Source organism: Palaemon carinicauda, chromosome 32 (assembly GCF_036898095.1).
Source record: "Palaemon carinicauda isolate YSFRI2023 chromosome 32, ASM3689809v2, whole genome shotgun sequence".
Taxonomy (NCBI): domain Eukaryota; kingdom Metazoa; phylum Arthropoda; class Malacostraca; order Decapoda; family Palaemonidae; genus Palaemon; species Palaemon carinicauda.
This window is the reverse complement of record NC_090756.1, coordinates 80,869,526-80,887,432: the sequence shown is the minus strand read 5'-3', so window position 1 is coordinate 80,887,432 and position 17,907 is coordinate 80,869,526. Positions and strand designations below refer to the sequence as shown.

Below are 17,907 nucleotides of genomic sequence, written 5' to 3'. Positions count from 1 at the left end.
GGACTGCTGAGGAGCTGGTGGTTTATAGGGCTTGGATGTCAAAGCCCTATGGAGGGAGTCCTGATGGGACTTCCTCCATCTCTCAGCAGCATGTTCCACATCCTTAGGCTCAAATAGATGGGCTCCCTTTAGAGAGGAATACCTGAGCTTAGCAATCTCTGCATTTGGGACTTGTTGGTGGAACCTCTCAGACACTGCGTCCCGACATTTCCAGATGGTATTTGCCCACAAGTTCGAAACTTGGTGGGCAAAAAACTTGACCGTGCGAGTGCCTGAGAGCGGAAAAAGTCTCCATTGCTTTTCTGGTACGTTCCTTGAAGAAATCCTCAGTCCATACAAGGATTCCCAATGTCCCTACCAGACATCAAGCCCCAAAGTAGCTAGCATGGCGTACTTCATGACCTTCTCCTGGTTAGGGATCTCGGTTGCCAAGAAAGAGACCTGTCGGTTGGAGAGTCTCTCTGGGAAGTTTCCCTTGGTGACCTCTTTCAAGGAGTGATGGACACGAGGAAGTGGAAGAAGCTTGTTGGTAGTGCCGGAATGTTGGGAGGAGGCATGTTCGAAGAACTGTAGGATAATCTTACCCATGACAACCCTCAGCCCCTGAGCCCAGAGCAAAGCTGCACTGCTCTTTGAGGGTTTCTGGGTGCCAAAGACACTGTCTAAAACTGTGTCTCTGCCCTCTCGTGGGGATATCTCTGGGTCGTTAAACCCATTAAGAACCATTATGAGAGTCAGAAACAGCCAGAATGCATGCTCAGACTCTTTCTGCTCTCCTTCCGATGTTGGATTGCAATGAAGTCTCCTTTTTCCATCCCCGAGAGCTCTTCTTGGGGTGGGCCGCGGACTGGCTGTCTCTGTAGACTTAGAAGTCCTAGAAGAGAACTTGGTATGAGTCTTGGAGTCCTTGGATTCCTTCCGAGCAAGGAGGTAGGACTCCAGTATCGAAGCCGAGATGTCGTGTCCCTCCTGACTCCCATCAGTGGTGCTCCAAAGAGCGGCCAGACAGAGCGGGTTTGAAGGCTTGTACCACTGCCCTGAACCAAGGCTGCTGACTGACTGATGCACTGCCAAACAGATCCTCTGATTGGAAAGGGACCGAAGGTTCCCTGCAAGGAGTCTCCGCTGTAATTGGGTCTGCCTTAGAGGAAGGCAGTTTCGAGATATTGAACCCTTCTGTGGAGGCCCGTTCCCCTTTCCCCAGCATTGGCGAGCGCTGGATCTGTGCGCACAAGTGCGCAGGAGAGCATCTGTTCGCACAGTAAGGCGCTGCGCAGTGTTGTGCAGTCTCGCTAGAATGCGCAGGAGGGCGTTGGTGCGCAGTAAGACGCTGCACAGGGTGTTGCGCAGTCCCCCTAGAATTCAGAGGAGAGCATTGGGGCGCAGTTCGGCGCTGTGCAGGAGGTTGCTGGAGAGCAGCCACAGGAGAACGCAGATGCACAGATAAGCGCTGGTGAGCTGGAAAGCGTCAGCGAGCCAGTGGTTGCTGAGAAAGCTTCGGCGCTGGAGAGCGCAGATGCGCAATGGAGCGTAGGACAGCACTGGCTCTTGTGCACAGGAGAGCGTAGACGACCTGGAGACCAAAGTTGCGCAGCGCGTGCTGAGGTTTTGGTGAGTGCTGTTGCGTCGGGGAGCACTGACGAGCTCAGGCTGGATGGTGCAGTTGCGCTGGCAAGCATAGGTTGGTTGGTGAGCGCTGGCAAACCATTGCTCCCTATAAAGGCGAGGCTGCGCTGGAGAGCGCCAGCAATTGAGATATCGCTGGGGCATTGGAAGGTGCCGAGGACGAGCAGGAGAAGGCTGTTGGTCTAGCGAATGCCGAAGCGTTGTAGAGCGCTGACAAGCTAGAGAGCATGGGTGCTCTGTAAAGCATGGAGCAGGCTGGCGCTGACAAAATGTTGGCGAGCACTGGTGCACTGCAGGGTGCTAGCCAGCAGGATAGCATTGGCGCACAGCTGCACGTAGGTAGGGCCTCAGGAGGCTGTACCGTAGACAGGAACGGTAATGGCAGGTCGGTTAGTAGGATGAACAGGAACAGGAATGTGCCCTTTGGAAGGGCGAACATCAAAGGATGGGGATTGCGAATGATCTACAGAAGAGTACAGGAAAAGTCCGAGGACTAGCAGCAGGGTCGTCGGGAGAAGGTCCAGAGCAAGGAGACGACTGAAGTGGAGACGCCTCTGCGGGGGACGGCTGCAATGATGAGGTTGGAGAGCTGAAGAGGCGCCCTTTCACAGATGGTGAAGGTCAAGCTCTAAGGTGAACCTGAGGGCGAGCTCTGTGACGGAGATGCCTTCTAGGGGCCATTGGATCAGCAAGCTGACCAGGAGCAGCAGCAGTCTTCCGAAGAGGAGTCTCTAAGTGGGAACTACCCTGAGGGGAAGAAACACTCGCATGAGAGACAGACGTAGGACTAAGTTTCCCCCTCAAAGAATGATCAGGAACGGGGGAAACTAAGTTGGCAGCAACAGCTGGAGAGTCTGGAAGGGCAGGGGCGTCGGCAGAGGGCAGAGAAGACACCTCCGACACCACGACGTTGACGAATGCAAGAGAATCCACCTCCGAAGTCGACGACGACGGCTTCACACTTGCACCCCGCCGGATGAGCTGTAGCACGGAGTCCTTGGAGGGCAAACTTAGAAGCCGCCACAAGGACGACCATACCTGCATAACAGAAGACATAGACAAGGTTACCTGTGAGGGAGGAGAGGTGGGGCCGCTTCGCTAGGGGAAACAACACCATCTTTCGAGGACCGGGGTTGGCATCTTCTAAAAGGGTCTACGCTACTCAACAGTCTCTCGGAAGAGGATGAACAAGTAGGAGCTTCGGAGGAAGGTAGACCCCTCCTGACACTCAATATCCTGATTACCACTATCACACCATTGACCTCTGCAGGCGGGACAAAGGGTGTGGCAATTGGTTTCCACAGCCGATATGACAAATTCGTAGACAATTTGTATTTTTCCTAACTATACAAACCTTATCTATTTACATGGGGTAATTACTTCGGCGTAGCTGAATGACGAGCCATAAAGTTTTAACGAGGGTTTCCTACCCCACCGCTAATTAGCGGGGGGTAGGGAGGGGTAGCTAGCTACCCCTCCCCCCTCACACACACCGGTGATTAACTCACTTTACTTAGAGGTAGGACTTATCTTGGGGGACAGGGCTGGCGGAAACATAACTGTAAATAGCTAAGGTTTGTATACTGTAGTTAGGAAAAATACAAATTATCTACAAATTTGTCATTTGTTCCTTAACTGAATTACAAACCACGCTATTTACATGGGGTGACTTAACCCTTAGGAAGGGAGGTAAGTCCCCTGCCATACTGGCTTTGGCTTGCCCGGGGGCCCCGAACCCGAGTTCATAGAGAAACTCAAGGGTCCGGGGCCCCTGCACCTCGCAGGCAGTTGTGAGACTGCTGCGGCCTACGTAAGTTGTGTGTGAAGGTGAGCAGTGACACGTCCTAGGAAGTTGACCTGGAGCTTTTCAGATGGATATCTAGGCTAGGACTTTCCCAATACCACCTCGTCAGGGTATGGGGACATGACAGTACAATGAACCCTCGTTTATCGCGGTAGATAGGTTCCAGACGCGGGCGCGATAGGTGAAAATCCGCGAAGTAGTGACATCATATTTACCTATTTATTTAACATGTATATTCGGACTTTTAAAACCTTCCCTTGTACGTAGTACTGTTAACAAACTACCCTTTAATGTACAGAACACTTAATGCATGTACTACAGTACCCTAAACTAAAACAGGCACAAATATTAAAGGCGATTTTATATCATGCGTTTCCTAAACACCTAAAAAGCACGATAAAAAATGGCAACCAATGTTTTGTTTACGTTTATCTCTGATCATAATGAAGAAACAAACTCATTTAGTGTACTGTACACATATATGTATAGGTTAGTTTTTGCATCGATTATATTGATGTATACAGTATGTTGATTTTGTTATTACCAATGTTTTACTTAATTTTCCTTAGGACTTCCAAATGAAATGTTTTTCTTTATGATGCCGCCTGAAACGACGGCGTCATAAAGTACGCTCAGTAAACAACCACGCTCAGAACAAAGAAGGCATTTAACGCGCATGATGAAAGTAATAAATAATGATATTTACAGTAAAAGCTTTTAGAAAATATGTTATTACAAATATTATTTACCGTATCTATATAAAATCATACAGTACATACTGTACGTAGCAAAGCAGGAAAACAATTTACGAGAGAGAGAGAGAGAGAGAGAGAGAGAGAGAGAGAGAGAGAGAGAGAGAGAGAGAGAGAGAGAGAGAGAGAGAGAGGTAGAGAGAGAGAGAGAGAGAGAGAGATTGTTTTACGTACGTAAATGTAAATTTTAAACAAAAAAAATATGATAGGCTTTTAAAACCTTCCCTTTAACTTAATGCATACAGTACTAAACTATAAAACAGGCACAAATATTAAAATGTTTAAGTAAAAAATAAAGATTGTTACTGTACTCACCACGAAAGAAGTTCAAGAAAAACTTGAATGATGATGGCGATGAATTTGCTGCACAGTAGAAATGATGATGATGAAGCTGATGATGTCTTCTACTGTGCAGCCAATAATAGTATTTTACGTCTCTTCAGACGGAGGTGTCTTTTCCTGGGACACCTCTTCAACTTCTTCCTGAGACACTTCTTCAATTTCTTCTGAGGGCATTGTGATCGGAAGTTGCTGCCGCTGCTTCTTTTTTCGCAAGAGCATCCTGTAGGGAGCCATGTGTTCATCGATCTTGGTGCAGAATTGTACAGAACGAACCATATCCTCGTCCCACTCTTGCGACATTTCTTTCACCTCATTCGCAAGCTTGCAGAGCTTGGCAAGCCGTTCTAATGTTAAGACCGTTTCTTCGACATTTTCTTGGATCTCTTCCTGTGTTTCACTGTCTTCACTGCCCGATTTCGTCAGGTCTTCGAGGTCTGCGGCCGCGTAACTTCTACTGTCTTTTAACATAGTATCGAGAAGCGTCACCTTCTCAGCAATCGTCATCATCTTTCGGTGCTGTTTAGGCTCACTACCAGCCTTAGTAGAAGCAGAAGGCTTGGGAGGCATTGTACAGTAGGGTTTAACAGAAAGTTCAACAAAAAGTTCAACTTAAAACAGTCACGCACAGCACAGATTAAAGTTCACAATTAACAACGTCAACACAGCGATACAGCGGGAGACAAAGCGACCGCGGAAAGAGATGCTGCGGGTTGGAGAAGCGGTCAAAACACCAATCAGAGGCTAGATTACAAAACTTCTGATTCGTCATCTATCAGCGCTTGAACCAATCACAACCCGTCTTACAGTACTATGATGCGTTGGTTACCTACTCATAGAAGATGCCCCGCGCATACTGAACGTACGTAGATTAAGTACAATACCGTAATAATAATAAATAATGATAATAATACTGTACAGTAATAATAATAATAATAATGATAATAATAACAATAATAATTTTATTAACAACAACAACAATAATAATAATAATAACAATAATAATAATACAGCTTTACGTACGCTATTTTACGCCTCTCTCTCTCTCTCTCTCTCTCTCTCTCTCTCTCTCTCTCTCTCTCTCTCTCTCTCTCTCTCTCTCTCTCTCTCTCTCGTACGCTTATTCGAAATGTGATTTTTGCAACAAAGAATATTATTGGATGCAGTACTACGTACGTATACATACAAAAGATTCATGGAAAAGAAGCATATCCATTACAGTACACACCATTCTAATATGGTATGACTGCATCTGATTTGCGTTTCATGTTCGATTTAATTTTACTACGTACTGTATACAGTACTGAATTATCGTATGATCACATTCTCTTTTCGTGTTTTATTTCTTTCTGTGCTTAATTATATGTCATATGTAATGCAATGAACAATCAGTAAGAGCAGATATTACTAATTACAATATTAATGGAATTACAGGTAACGAAATATCGTATTTGGGGTCTTCAGATATTGCGGTATTTTCGAAATTTCCGGAAAATCCGCGATATGTATATATATATGGGTTATGGAAAAACCCCGCGAAGTGGTGAATCCGCGATTGTCGAACCGCGAAGTAGCGAGGGTTCACTGTATTACAACTTAATACTAGAAACAAAAGGGAACATGGCTTACCTGCAAAGGTTCGAGGTCAGCTGTGCAAAGGATCCAGGATGCTGTTTCTCTCCAAGGGAGGAGAGGATGAAGAAAAGAAAAGGGTAACAATGCCCTCAACCTTCTGGTACTTGTCCAATTAGGAGCCTGAGGTTAGACCCGCTGTTGTGCAGCCACCACAGGGGCGATAGAGAACGTATCGAGCCTCCTGTGTGTCACGTCTTGCAGGTAGTGGGCCGTGAAGGTGGTCTGACGCTTCCACACCCCAGCTTGCAGGACCTGCGTCCCCGAAAAGTTCTTTTTGAAGGCCATGGACGTAGCCACGCCCCTGACATCATGCGCCCTAGGGCGACGTGACGGAGGAGGGTCAGAACTCAAGGCCAGATGGATTACCTTGCGAATCCAGGCTGAGATGGTATTCCTGGTGACCCTCCTCTTCGTTTCCCCGGTGCTCACGAACAAAGCTCGCACCTGGGGGCGGACTGCAGCTGTTCTTTTAAGATACAACCTCAGACTCCTGACTGGGCACAGTAGGAGAAGGTCTGGGTCATCTGTTACAGAACGAAGACTCGAAACCTGGAAGGAGTCGAACCTAGGGTCCGGCACTCCCGGGTTCTGAGTCTTAGCCACAAACTCAGGGACGAAGCTGAACGCTACCTCCCCCCAACCCCTTGAATGGGCGACGTCGTATGAGAGACCATGAAGTTTGCTGACTCGCTTGGCCGATGCCAAGGCTAGCAGGAACACCGTCTTCCAGGTAAGGTGGCGATCAGAAGCCTGGCGTAATGGTTCGTAGGGAAGTCTCTTAAGAGACCTGAGAACTCGAACCACATTCCAAGGAGGAGGTCTCACTTCCGACTGAGGGCAGGTAAGTTCGTAACTCCGTATGAGAAGAGGAGGAAATGTCCATTCCTTTGAGCCTGAAGGCAAGACTTAAGGCTGAGCGATAGCCTTTCACTGCCGAGACTGAAAGGCGCATTTCTTCCCTCAGATACACAAGGAACTCCGCTATTGCTGGTAAAGTGGCATCGAGGGGAGAGATACCCCTTCCTCGGCACCAACCACAGAAAACTCGCCACTTCGCCTGGTAGACTCCTGCGGATGACCTGCGCAGGTGGCCAGACATCCTTTCCGCAACTTGTTGCGAAAATCCTCTCTCTGTGAGGAGATGCTGGATAGTCTCCAGGCGTGAAGCCGAAGCGAAGCTACGGCTTTGTGGAAGATGTTGGAGTGTGGTTGTTTGAGTAGCTCGCGGCGTGGAGGGAGCTCCCTCGGGATCTCCGTGAGGAGCTGCAGAAGATCCAGGAACCACTCTGCATGATGACATAGCGGAGCTATCAAGGTCATCGAGAGATTGACCGATGTTCTGGTCTTGTTGAGTACCCTCATCATCAGACAGAACGGGGGAAAGCCGTACACATCGACGTTGTTCCACCGTTGTTGGAAGGCATCTTGCCAGAGGGCCTTGGGGTCCGGGACTGGGGAGTAGTACAGCGGGAGCTTGATGTTCAACGCCGTAGCGAACAGGTCCACCGTCAGGGAACCCCACAAAGTCAGGACTTTGTTGGCTATCTGAGGATCCAAAGACCAATCGGTACTCACTATCTGCGTCGCTCTGCTCAGACTGTCGGCGAACACATTCCTCTTGCCTGGAATGAAGCGAGCCGCTAGTGATATCGAGTGGACTTTGGACCATCTCAGGATCTCTACTGCAAGATGGGATAGCTGTTCCGAAAAGGTACCTCCCTGCTTGTTGATATAAGCCATGACCGTGGTGTTGTCGCTCATCACCACCACCGAGTGGCCCGCCAGGACTTGGTGGAACTTCTGAAAAGCCAGGAATACGGTCTTCATCTCTAGCAGGTTTATGTGAAGGTACTTTTCTGATTCTGACCACAGGCCTGAGGTCCTGTGGTTCAGAACGTGGGCCCCCCACCCTTTGTTTGATGCGTCCGAAAACAGCATCAAATCCCGGGAAGGGACGAGAAGATCCACTCCCTTTCATAGGTTCTCGTCTGCCACCCACCACCCGGGGTCTGCTCGTTCCGCAGATCCCATGGGGATCAGGATGTCCGGGGAATCGAGTCCTTGACTCCACCGAGACTTGTCGCCACTGAAGGGATCTCATTCTGAGGCGACTGTTGGGAACGAGACGGGTCAGGGAGGAGAGGTGCCGAGGAGACGAAGCCACGATTGGGCTGGGAGTTCTTCTCGATTGAGGAAAGGTTTCGCAACCCTCCTCAGCCTTGCTATCCTTTCGTCTGATGGGAAGGCTTTGTGGAGATTGGTGTCTATGACCATTCCTAGATATATCAGTTTCTGAGAGGGCTGCAGAGAGGATTTCTCGAGGTTTACCACTATCCCCAGATCTTGGCAAACTTCGAGGAGCCTGTCTCGGTGGCGAAGAAGGGATGCCGCCGAGTCTGCTAGGATCAGCCAGTCGTCCAGATAACAGAGGAGACGGATGCCGATCCTGTGAGCCCATGAAGAGATGATGGTGAAGACTCTGGTGAACACTTGAGGAGCTGTGGAGAGACCGAAACACAGCACCTTGAACTGGTAGATCTTGTTGTCTAGGCAAAATCTCAGGTACTTCCTAGAAGACGGATGGATTGGGATCTGGAAGTACGCGTCCTTCAGGTCCAGTGTGCACATGAAGTCTCGTGGTCTCACTGCAAGCCTGACCGTTTCTGCCGTCTCCATGCTGAACGGAGTCTGCTTGACAAACCCGTTCAGGGTCGAGAGGTCAATGACTGGTCTCCAACCTCCAGACACCTTTCTCACAAGAAAGAGTTGACTGTAGAAGCCTGGTGACCCGTCCACGACCTCCTGGAGAGCATCCTTCTCCAACAAGGTCTGGACTTCGGCCCGGAGGGCCTGCCCCTTCGCTGATCCCATGGCAAAAGATCTCAACGACACTGGATTCGCTGTCAGGGGAGGTAGAGATACTGTGAACAGGACGCAATACCCTAGAGAGATCACGGAGATCGTCCAGGCATCCGCCCCGAGTTGCTGCCACCTTGCTGCACAACTCTGAAGGCATCCCCCCACTGGTGGACATGCAGGGGGATTGCCAATAGCACTTCCGGCCTCGGCTGGTACCTCTAGGGTTTTTGCCTCCCCTGGAGGACTTCTTGCCCCTCCTGCTCTTGGCAGGAAAGGGCTTAGACACCTTGGGCTTCGCTGCGACAGTCGTCTTCTTTGTGTCCTTGGCAAGACGGGGCTGCTAGGCTGCAGGAGGCTTGTAGGGCCTCGATGTCAGGGCCCTATGGATGAGGGAATCCTGGTTGGATTTCCACCACCTCTCGGCAGTGAGTGTCTGCTAGACTCCGCACTGGGAACCTTATGGTGGAACCTCTCGGCCACAGCGTCCCAGCGCTTGAGGATCGTGTTGGCCCACAAGCTCGAGACTTGGTGGGACAGAAACTCAATGGTCCGTGTGCCCGAGAGAAGAAAGGTTTCCAGCGCCTTCCTGGTGCTTTCTTTGGAGAGGTCCTCGGACCGCACCAGGATGCCCAGAGACCCCAGCCAGATGTCGAGCCATGAAGTCACCTGCATGGTGCACTTGATGACCTTCTCCTGGCTCTGGATCTCAGTGGCTGAGAAGGACACGTGCCGGTTGGAGAGTCTCTCAAGAGGGACTCCCCCTGTGAGTTCTTCCACGGAGTGATGCAAGGGAAGACTCAGCAAAGACTCCTCGAGGATCTCAAAGTACCTCCTCTGATGGACTCGAGGAGGCGGGAGGAACTTATTCCCGGCACTCGATCTACTGGAGGAGGCAAGCTCAGCGAGCTGGCCCTCAATCTTGTCCCTGGCACTCTTCATCCCTTGGGACCAGGGAAAAGCTGCACTGGCCCTAGAGGGTTTCTGAGTGCCACAGACGCGATCCAGAACCGTGTCCTTCCCTTCACGAGGTGGGACCTCAGGGTCTGGGATCCCATTAAGGTTCCTCATGAGGGATAGGACTTGCCAGAACGCATGTTCTGACTCCTGGTGCTCTCCTCCTGACGGACTTGCAGCGAAGTCTCCCGTCCCCAGGGGCTCTTCCTGGGGGGACACGTGGGCATCCTCGACGGCTCTAGACTGTTCCTGCCTGATCCTAGCTGACGATTTGGGAATCGTCTTAGAGTCCTTAGGCTCCCTTCTGGGCGGGATACAGGACTCGAGAAGCGAAGAAGGCAGGTCCTTCTCCACCTCAGGACGAGGAGACCTCTCGGGAAGAGGAGGGACCTCCTCCATTGGTGCGATGGGGGAGTATTCCTGCTCGACCGACTCTCCTGGGGAGGGATAATCCTCCTCCGCAGGAAAGGCCGAGAAGGTCTGAGGGGGAGTAGGAGCCTTGCGTAAGGATCTGCGCGGGGACAGAATAGGCCTCGGAGGAGGATCCACGAGAGACTCCTCTCTTCCTCTTCAGGGGGGAGGAAGCTGCCCCTGGCTTGCGACCCGAATCAGAGAGGGCTGGTTTAATTGCCTGCACGAGAGCTCTGAGTATGGTGCCGAACCAGGGCTGCTGTCTGACACTCTCTCAGGAGGGAAGGGGATCGAGGGATCCCTAGGAGGAGTCGACAAACGAGGGTTCGCCTGCAGGGCTGAAAGAGAAGAATCCCTAGACCTGTCCGGGGAGCGCTACCCCTCTGACGAGCACGCTGATCTGCGCTTGCGGGGAGGGGAGCGCAACAAGGAAGAGTCCGCCTCTCGGCGATCGCGCTGGGGGTCGTGTATCGGGCCCAGATCAGGGTCGCGCGTGGATGGATGGCGCAATGCTGGAAAATCGCGCGCACCCAGAGGGGGCAGGCGCGATGGCGCGCAGGTAGATGATCAGGAGAGATGGCGAGCTGGCGACAGAGCGGACGCGTGGGCGCGCAGCAGCTTGAGCGGGAACATGGTCGCGAGAGAACGTAGGCGATGGTGTAGGCGTGCGGCGATCAGGAGCTGGAACAGGAGGAGGCAGAATGCGCGGGCGCGCAGCGACCTGGCGCGAGATAACGGGGGCGCCTGAGCGCGTGTCCGGAAGAACTGGCAGAGAGCGCGTTAGCGCTGGAGCCGGGTCGCGAGAGGTTTGGCGCCGGTCTGCAAGGACCGGCCTACTCGCCTGTGGGCGCGCTAGTAGCGCTGGCGATCGTGGGCGCGCATAGCGCACATCAGGGTTTGGTCTCACCGGGCTGCCCTGCTGCGGAGGCCGCGCGGCGCGAGCCGCGTGAGGGCGCTCTGGAGTTAGTTGGGCAACCATAGTTGTCTTAAATACAGGAACGGGGCGTGTAGCAGGAACAGGGCGCGATAGTGGAGCGTCGTGCGCGATCGTGTTTGTAGCAGACTTGTGCGGTCCCAGAGGCGGCCATGAGCGCCCGTGCGCTGACTTGGAAACCTCTGAGGCAACGCGCTGAGTCACCGCGACGCGTGGTCGCGTTGGAGAGCGCGTGGGCGCTGGTGCAAGAACTGCGCGCGGACGTGTATCGCGAATCTCCCTAGGTGGGCGTGATGGGTCCAAGGCGACACGTGGGCGCGTTGGAGTGCGCGTGAGCGCTGGAACTGGAATTGCGCGTGGACGCGTGTCGCGTTTATACCCCGAGGAGCGCAACGAGTCCGCAGGAACCTGAGGGCGCCTGTGCGCCAACTCAGGAACCTCCTGGACCGCACGCGATAAAACAGGAACTGAGGGGCGCGTGGGCGCAGGAGGCCGCTGGGGCATCGGTGGACGCGTAGGCGCCATATCAGGAACTGGCCGTGTGTGCGCATGTGAGCGCGGCGGCGTTATATCAGGAGCAGGGCGCGTCTGCGCAACTGGGCGCTTGCGCGCTACTTCAGAAACTGCTGGAGGGCGACGGGGCGCCGAAAGGCGTGGGCGCACAGGGGAACCCTGGCGCGTAACAGGAACAGCGGCGCGAACGCCTAAGGGTGAGCGCCGAGGCGCTATGTCAGGAACAACAGGAGCAACAGCAGGCGGGTGCGCAGTCGGGGCCTTACGCTTAGGGTCGAGAGGCGCAGTTTCGCACTCAAGTCCCTGAGGCCCCGAAGGGCCTGGAGATTGCGCAGAGGCAGTCTCAGGTGGCGCGTAAAGCGCGTCAGCAGCTTTGGATGTAGAAGGTCTGGGTGACAGGTCACCTTGTCCCGAAAGACGACCATCCTCCGAAGGGGATCGCGAACGATCCCCGGAAAGGTCTAGGTTGGTAGCTGGCAGGACAGGAGAGCGGCGAGTCGTCTCTTCCGCAGAGGACTGTGGTGACGACGAGCCGAAGAGGCGCCTCCTACCCCCTTTAAAGGGGGAAGGAAGGCCTCTACGGCGAAGGGGAGGACGAGCCTTCCGCCTTATACGCCCACGAGGGGCCGTGGGATCAGCAAGCTGACCATCAATGGGCCTCCGAAGAGGAGTCTCTACCAGAGAACTCCCCCGAGAGGGAGTTTCACCGGAAGGAGAGACCGTGGGACTAAGCTCCTCCCTCGAAGTATGTACGGAGGGGGAGACAGAGCCTTCCGCTACCGCAGCCACAGGAACGGGCATTTGGCCAGACCCATGGGATGTTTCCGACACAACAACGTCAACCACAGACAGAGGATCTATCTCCGCTGAAGTTGACGATTGTTCGGCGGCCGCACCTCGTTTGATCATCTCAAACAGGACTTCCTTGGAGGGCGAACCCTGCAGCCCCAAGGAAGCCCAAAGCTGAAAAAGATCATTATTAGAAACAACTACCTCCTCCGAGGGGGAAGGGGCAGCCGCCTCGCTATGGGAGGCAACGACCTCTCCCTCAGCACGGGATCGGTTAATGACATAAACAACGTTACGGTCCACGCTACCACTCGCCAAGAGGCCGCTCGAGCGGGAGCTTCGGAGGAGGAAAGGGCGGCGGAAGAAGAAGACCTGGGATTTTCTCTCTTCCGAGAAGCCTCGGAAAGAGAAAGATCCCTCTTAGCCTTCTTCTTACGTCGCCGGGCAAACCTCTCCCACTGGTAGGTAGACCACTCCCTACACTCAATGCACAAGTTAGACCTATCACACCGATGGCCCCTACACTGAGGGCATAAGGAGTGAGGATCCGTGTCCACGGCCGACATAAAGGTCCCACAAGGGCGGCCGGGAAGTCCAGGGCACGTACGCATAACGAGTAATAGAGGCCAACTTCACACACACACTGAAAAGAAAAAGCAAACAAGATTATGGCAGTCAACAGAGAGCTGACAGGTCTGTCGTCTCTCCGAGCCAAAAGTAAAGTGAGTTAATCACCAGTGTGTGTGAGGGGGGAGGGGTAGCTAGCTACCCCTCCCTACCCCCCCCCCCCCCCCCCCGCTAACTAGTGGTGGGGTAGGAAACCCTCGTTAAAACTTTATGGCTCGTCATTCAGCTACGCCGAAGTAATTACCCCATGTAAATAGCGTGGTTTGTATTTCAGTTACGGAACAAAAGGAGGTTACACAAGGCCGACCATCAAGTCCAGGGCAAGTGTGCATGGTTGCAGAAGTCAATATGTCCTAACACAAAAAGAAAGGACAAAAGAATTAATGGCAGTCCAATAATAACGGCGAAGGATGAATAATGGCAACAACCGTACACCATCCAAGCCAAAGGCAAAGAGAGCTAAATCACCGATGTGTGAGTGGAAGCAGTAGCAAGCTTCCCCCCCATCCCCACTAAATAGTGATATGGGTAGTTAACCCTTGCTAAATTTCAATGGCTCGTCATTTCAGCTTTGCCGAAAGTAATACCCCTAAATAAATAGTGTAGGTTTGTATTCCAGTTACGGATCAAATAATAAAACAGAGCAGCAAGACTGAAGAAAGGTGTTCCACCCAAAGAAAGGATCATTCCTATACTAATTGATTTACATTGGCTGCCTATTAAAGCAAGAACCAAGTTGAAAATATGTACAATAACCCATCAAGTTATCAGAACCAAACGTCCAAAACATCTAGAGAATGTGTATTGTGCAGCCAACAAATCGTGTTGACACAAGAATAGTTACTATCTCAAATTATTGGAACCAAGATATATGTCTACTGTATGTTCTAGCGCTTAGCATTCAAATATACGACCCCAAGAATATAGCATATGCTCCCATTAGACATCCAAAAGACTGAAGATATTAAGGCTTTCAAGAGGAAACTGAAGACTTTCTTGTTATCTTAAGTGATTCTATAGAGTAGATTTAACAATAAACACACAATACGCTATGTGAAATGCTGAATGGCATGGAATTCATATAATAAAATAACTGTAAAGGTCCTGCAGAGAGTGGGGTTCCCCTGCAGTATAAGACCAAAAAAGCAGCCCTCAAAGAAGTAAAGTAGATTGATCACCGAAAATCTGACAAGACTAAAGTGAAAAGCTGGAAGGCATAGCATCCAACAGTAGGTATATAGGATAATGATCCACAGTAGGTATATAGAGTGAAGATATGGCGCCTAGGTTAGGAACCTCAGGTTACCTAGTGTTCTTATGTTTATTTCCCTTTTAAAATATGATTTTTCAGATACTCTAAAAATTCTGTAGTTTTGAAATGTCTATAATTTGAAAAATATGGATTCCTCCCTAAATTACTCGCATCGGGTCCTGTAATTACACCAGAAAATATCTATTCATCATGGGGAATGTTGTGATACAGTAAATATTTACCTACCAGATCTGATTGTCGTACACATTCTTAAGTATTTAAAGTATTACACGTTATTCCGGATTTATTGTCAGATCCACGTTATCGAAGCATTCAGAAAACAATAATTCTTCCGTACTTCTTGAAAACCTTAATACTGTGTTTAGTCTTTCAGATGTCTTGCATGTCCTGTAAGACGTAGGGTTTCCCTGTGAGGGAACCTTAAAATGAGAAATGTCATTGGGACCGTAACCTAAACCAACCAGGGTAAAACTTCAAATACTTAAAGTCCCAATTCTTAATATCAAACTATAGTCTATAGCAAAAATATGGGAGCCTTTGTAGATCAGCGGCCAGGTCCTCCCGCGGACATAGAAAACGGGAATTTCTTCCTGTTTTCTAACCCTTCGTAAGACGTGGCCGTTGTTCTACAACAGAATGTTCTGCCAAAACTCTAGAATAGAACACTGCCTAACCTGAATGGGCCCACCTAACCTTACCTACAACACGTGTCTCTCCTTAACGGGGGGGCTAACGCCCCCCTGCGACCCCCCATACATAGCCGTATAATTATTCTTAAACACCTAAACGGGGGGGCTACCGCCCCCCTGCGACCCCCCTTACACTTGCCTATTCTTAATCGGCCGACATCATGCATACATGTGGCCGCGATCACACAAACCAGAAACGGAGAGGGTTGTACTTACATTATTTCCTGTTCAGCTTGCGGGTTTATTCGTAACCTCTACAACGGCCCCCTACTTATTCAAAGTCACTGAAGTCCGAGTCTTCAACTGGTATTGGCTTTCTGCCGAGAGACAACTTCTTCTTCTTTTGGGGAGGGCACGTTGGAGGGGCACTTTTAGGAGATGTACGGTGATGGGACACCTTTTTTTGTGGAGGGGACGGGTGTTGGGACGGACCAGGACTTTCGGAATCAGAATCGTGGGTATTGAGCGGATAAACACGTTTAACTAATTCCAGGAATGCCTTCAGTCTACACCCCTTACCGACCAAATAACGTTTTTGAATTATATACATCGCAAAGTAGCTTTCGTATAAATGTTTCTGGGTACCGAATTTCGGTAGAACAGATCTTTTTAGTACTCGCCACTGTGATTCGATTGTATTGGTGTGCACACTGGGATCTTTTGGACTCACAAAGTTAATGCTATGATTAACAGTTTTGTGTTGAAGAAATTGATCCTTGATATTATTATAGGCCTTCCAACAGTCCGAAATTATTGTAGTTTCGGGATGGACGCACTCTAATAATATCGGGAGCAATGTCTTTTCCGAACGATCCTCGACAACCCTGAAAAAAGTCTCACGTGTTTCCCAGTCAATCCCGCCGAACACCCATTTGCCATCGACCTTGCTGCCAACGTTATATTTTCTTTTTCCGAATTTACTCTCGTCTATCTCGACGATATGTCCTGGTCCGCCAATTTTTTTACTGTCCATCACTAAGATGTCCGCACACACGTCGCGACAGAAGTTGTACCAATCAACTAGTGTGTGAGAGGCAAACTTTTTGTACATAGGGAGAATCTGGTTCTGAGAAAAACCATAAATAAAACTTGCTAATATAACAAACATATCTTCGTACGGTAGCTTTGATCGTGAAAAAAAGCTACCGTGGTTAGGGGCGATCTTCTTTCGGCAATAACTATATGAACAACGCCAAAAAAACTTAGCTTTTCCACTATTCGCCGATTTTCCATCATACTTGTAGCGCATTTCACCGATATGACATTTTGCACAAATGCCGGAAAAGTCGCCTAAAAGTCCCATTTTATATAAATATTTTGTAAACTCAGCACTTGTTGTAAAGTTCATAATCCTCAACATACTAGGATTGACTGAATTGAAAAAAGATTCACAAGTATCTACACACTGGTTAGTTGCCATCGCGCCGCGTTGGTAAAGAATGAGCATTTCCGACCCTCGATGGGTGCTCCCGTTTCCGTATTTGAATTTTAGAAAAAATGAGTTATGATTGGGTGAAAAAGTTAATCCTAGTTAATCCCCAGGTCAAGTGGGGTCCCATTGGGTCGTTTCAAATTGCCGCGGACGATTAATAATTCAGAATTCCGCCGCTATGGCGCTGTTGATTCGATCAGAACGTCATCTATAGGGAATTCTAGGAACTATGGGAGCGAGAAACTGCGTGGCAAGGTACAGAGCTCGTTCGACTTATAAATTTCACGTCGAATTAGATGGTTTTCAAAATCTTTGTATATCGGTATAGTAAGTACTTACCCTGGATATTTATAACATTCTGAACAGTTAATATTCTATACAAGTTTCCGATAAAGTTGAAAATAAGGCGGCCGCTATCATACATGCAGTTGGCCGCCATCCTACACACATCCCAAAATATGATTGTCTCGACTTGTATCATTATTATTATTATTACTTGCTAGGCCACAACCCTAGTTGAAAAAGCAGGATGCTATAAGCCCAGGGGCTCCAACAGGGAAAATAGCCTAGTGTGAGGAAAGGAAACAAGGTAAAATAGAATATTCTAAGAACAGTAACAACATTAAAATAAATATTTCCTTAATAAACTATAAAAACTTTAACAAAACAAGAGGAGAAGAAAGCATAAAGAAGTGTGCCTGAGTGTATCCTCAAGCTAGGGATTTCCGTACAGACTACACTGGGTTACTTACTCCGCTGATTCTATCTCTATGGACATCTTGAAGAGGCTCCCCACAACTCAATCTCCAAAATATATTATCTATTTCATCAACTAATGATTTTTAAGATGACAACGGTTGGTAAGACGTAAGACAACAAGCAAGCAGCAAGCCGACATTCGGAGAACGTTTGTTGATGTTTTGCTGTAACTTCTTCTTCTTGCTCTGCTGGTAATGATGGAGGAAAACAAATGTGGCATTTTAATATTATTTGATCTTAGTTGCTGCTTTTGATACAAATGATTGATTGATTGATTTAAAGTTTTCAGGCATCCTGACATCTGCTTTTGATACAGTTGTGTGTGAACTGCTACCAAATTATCTACGGTCGATCAGTATTAGAGATCAAACTTTTGAATACATGAAACACTATTTGGTTGACAGAAACTACGGTGTGTAAATTGGAAGCTATTTTTCATCATATCAACCATTAGATAAATGGGTACCTCAAGGGAGTGAATTAGACCCAATCTTATTCTGTATCTATAATA

The 17,907-nt window shown here is 49.6% G+C and overlaps 1 protein-coding gene across 1 annotated transcript in view; it reads right to left on the bottom strand.

The window, feature by feature from the left end:
- Positions 1-17,571, bottom strand: part of Smu1 (Smu1 spliceosomal factor) — a 189,081-nt gene extending 171,510 nt beyond the window's left edge. Inside the window, exon 1 of the mRNA XM_068356315.1 lies at positions 17,390-17,571. Within this exon, the coding sequence (XP_068212416.1) occupies positions 17,390-17,415 (26 nt within the window). The 5' untranslated portion in view covers positions 17,416-17,571. The remainder of the gene's footprint in view (positions 1-17,389) is intronic.
- Positions 17,572-17,907: the final 336 nt, after the last annotated feature.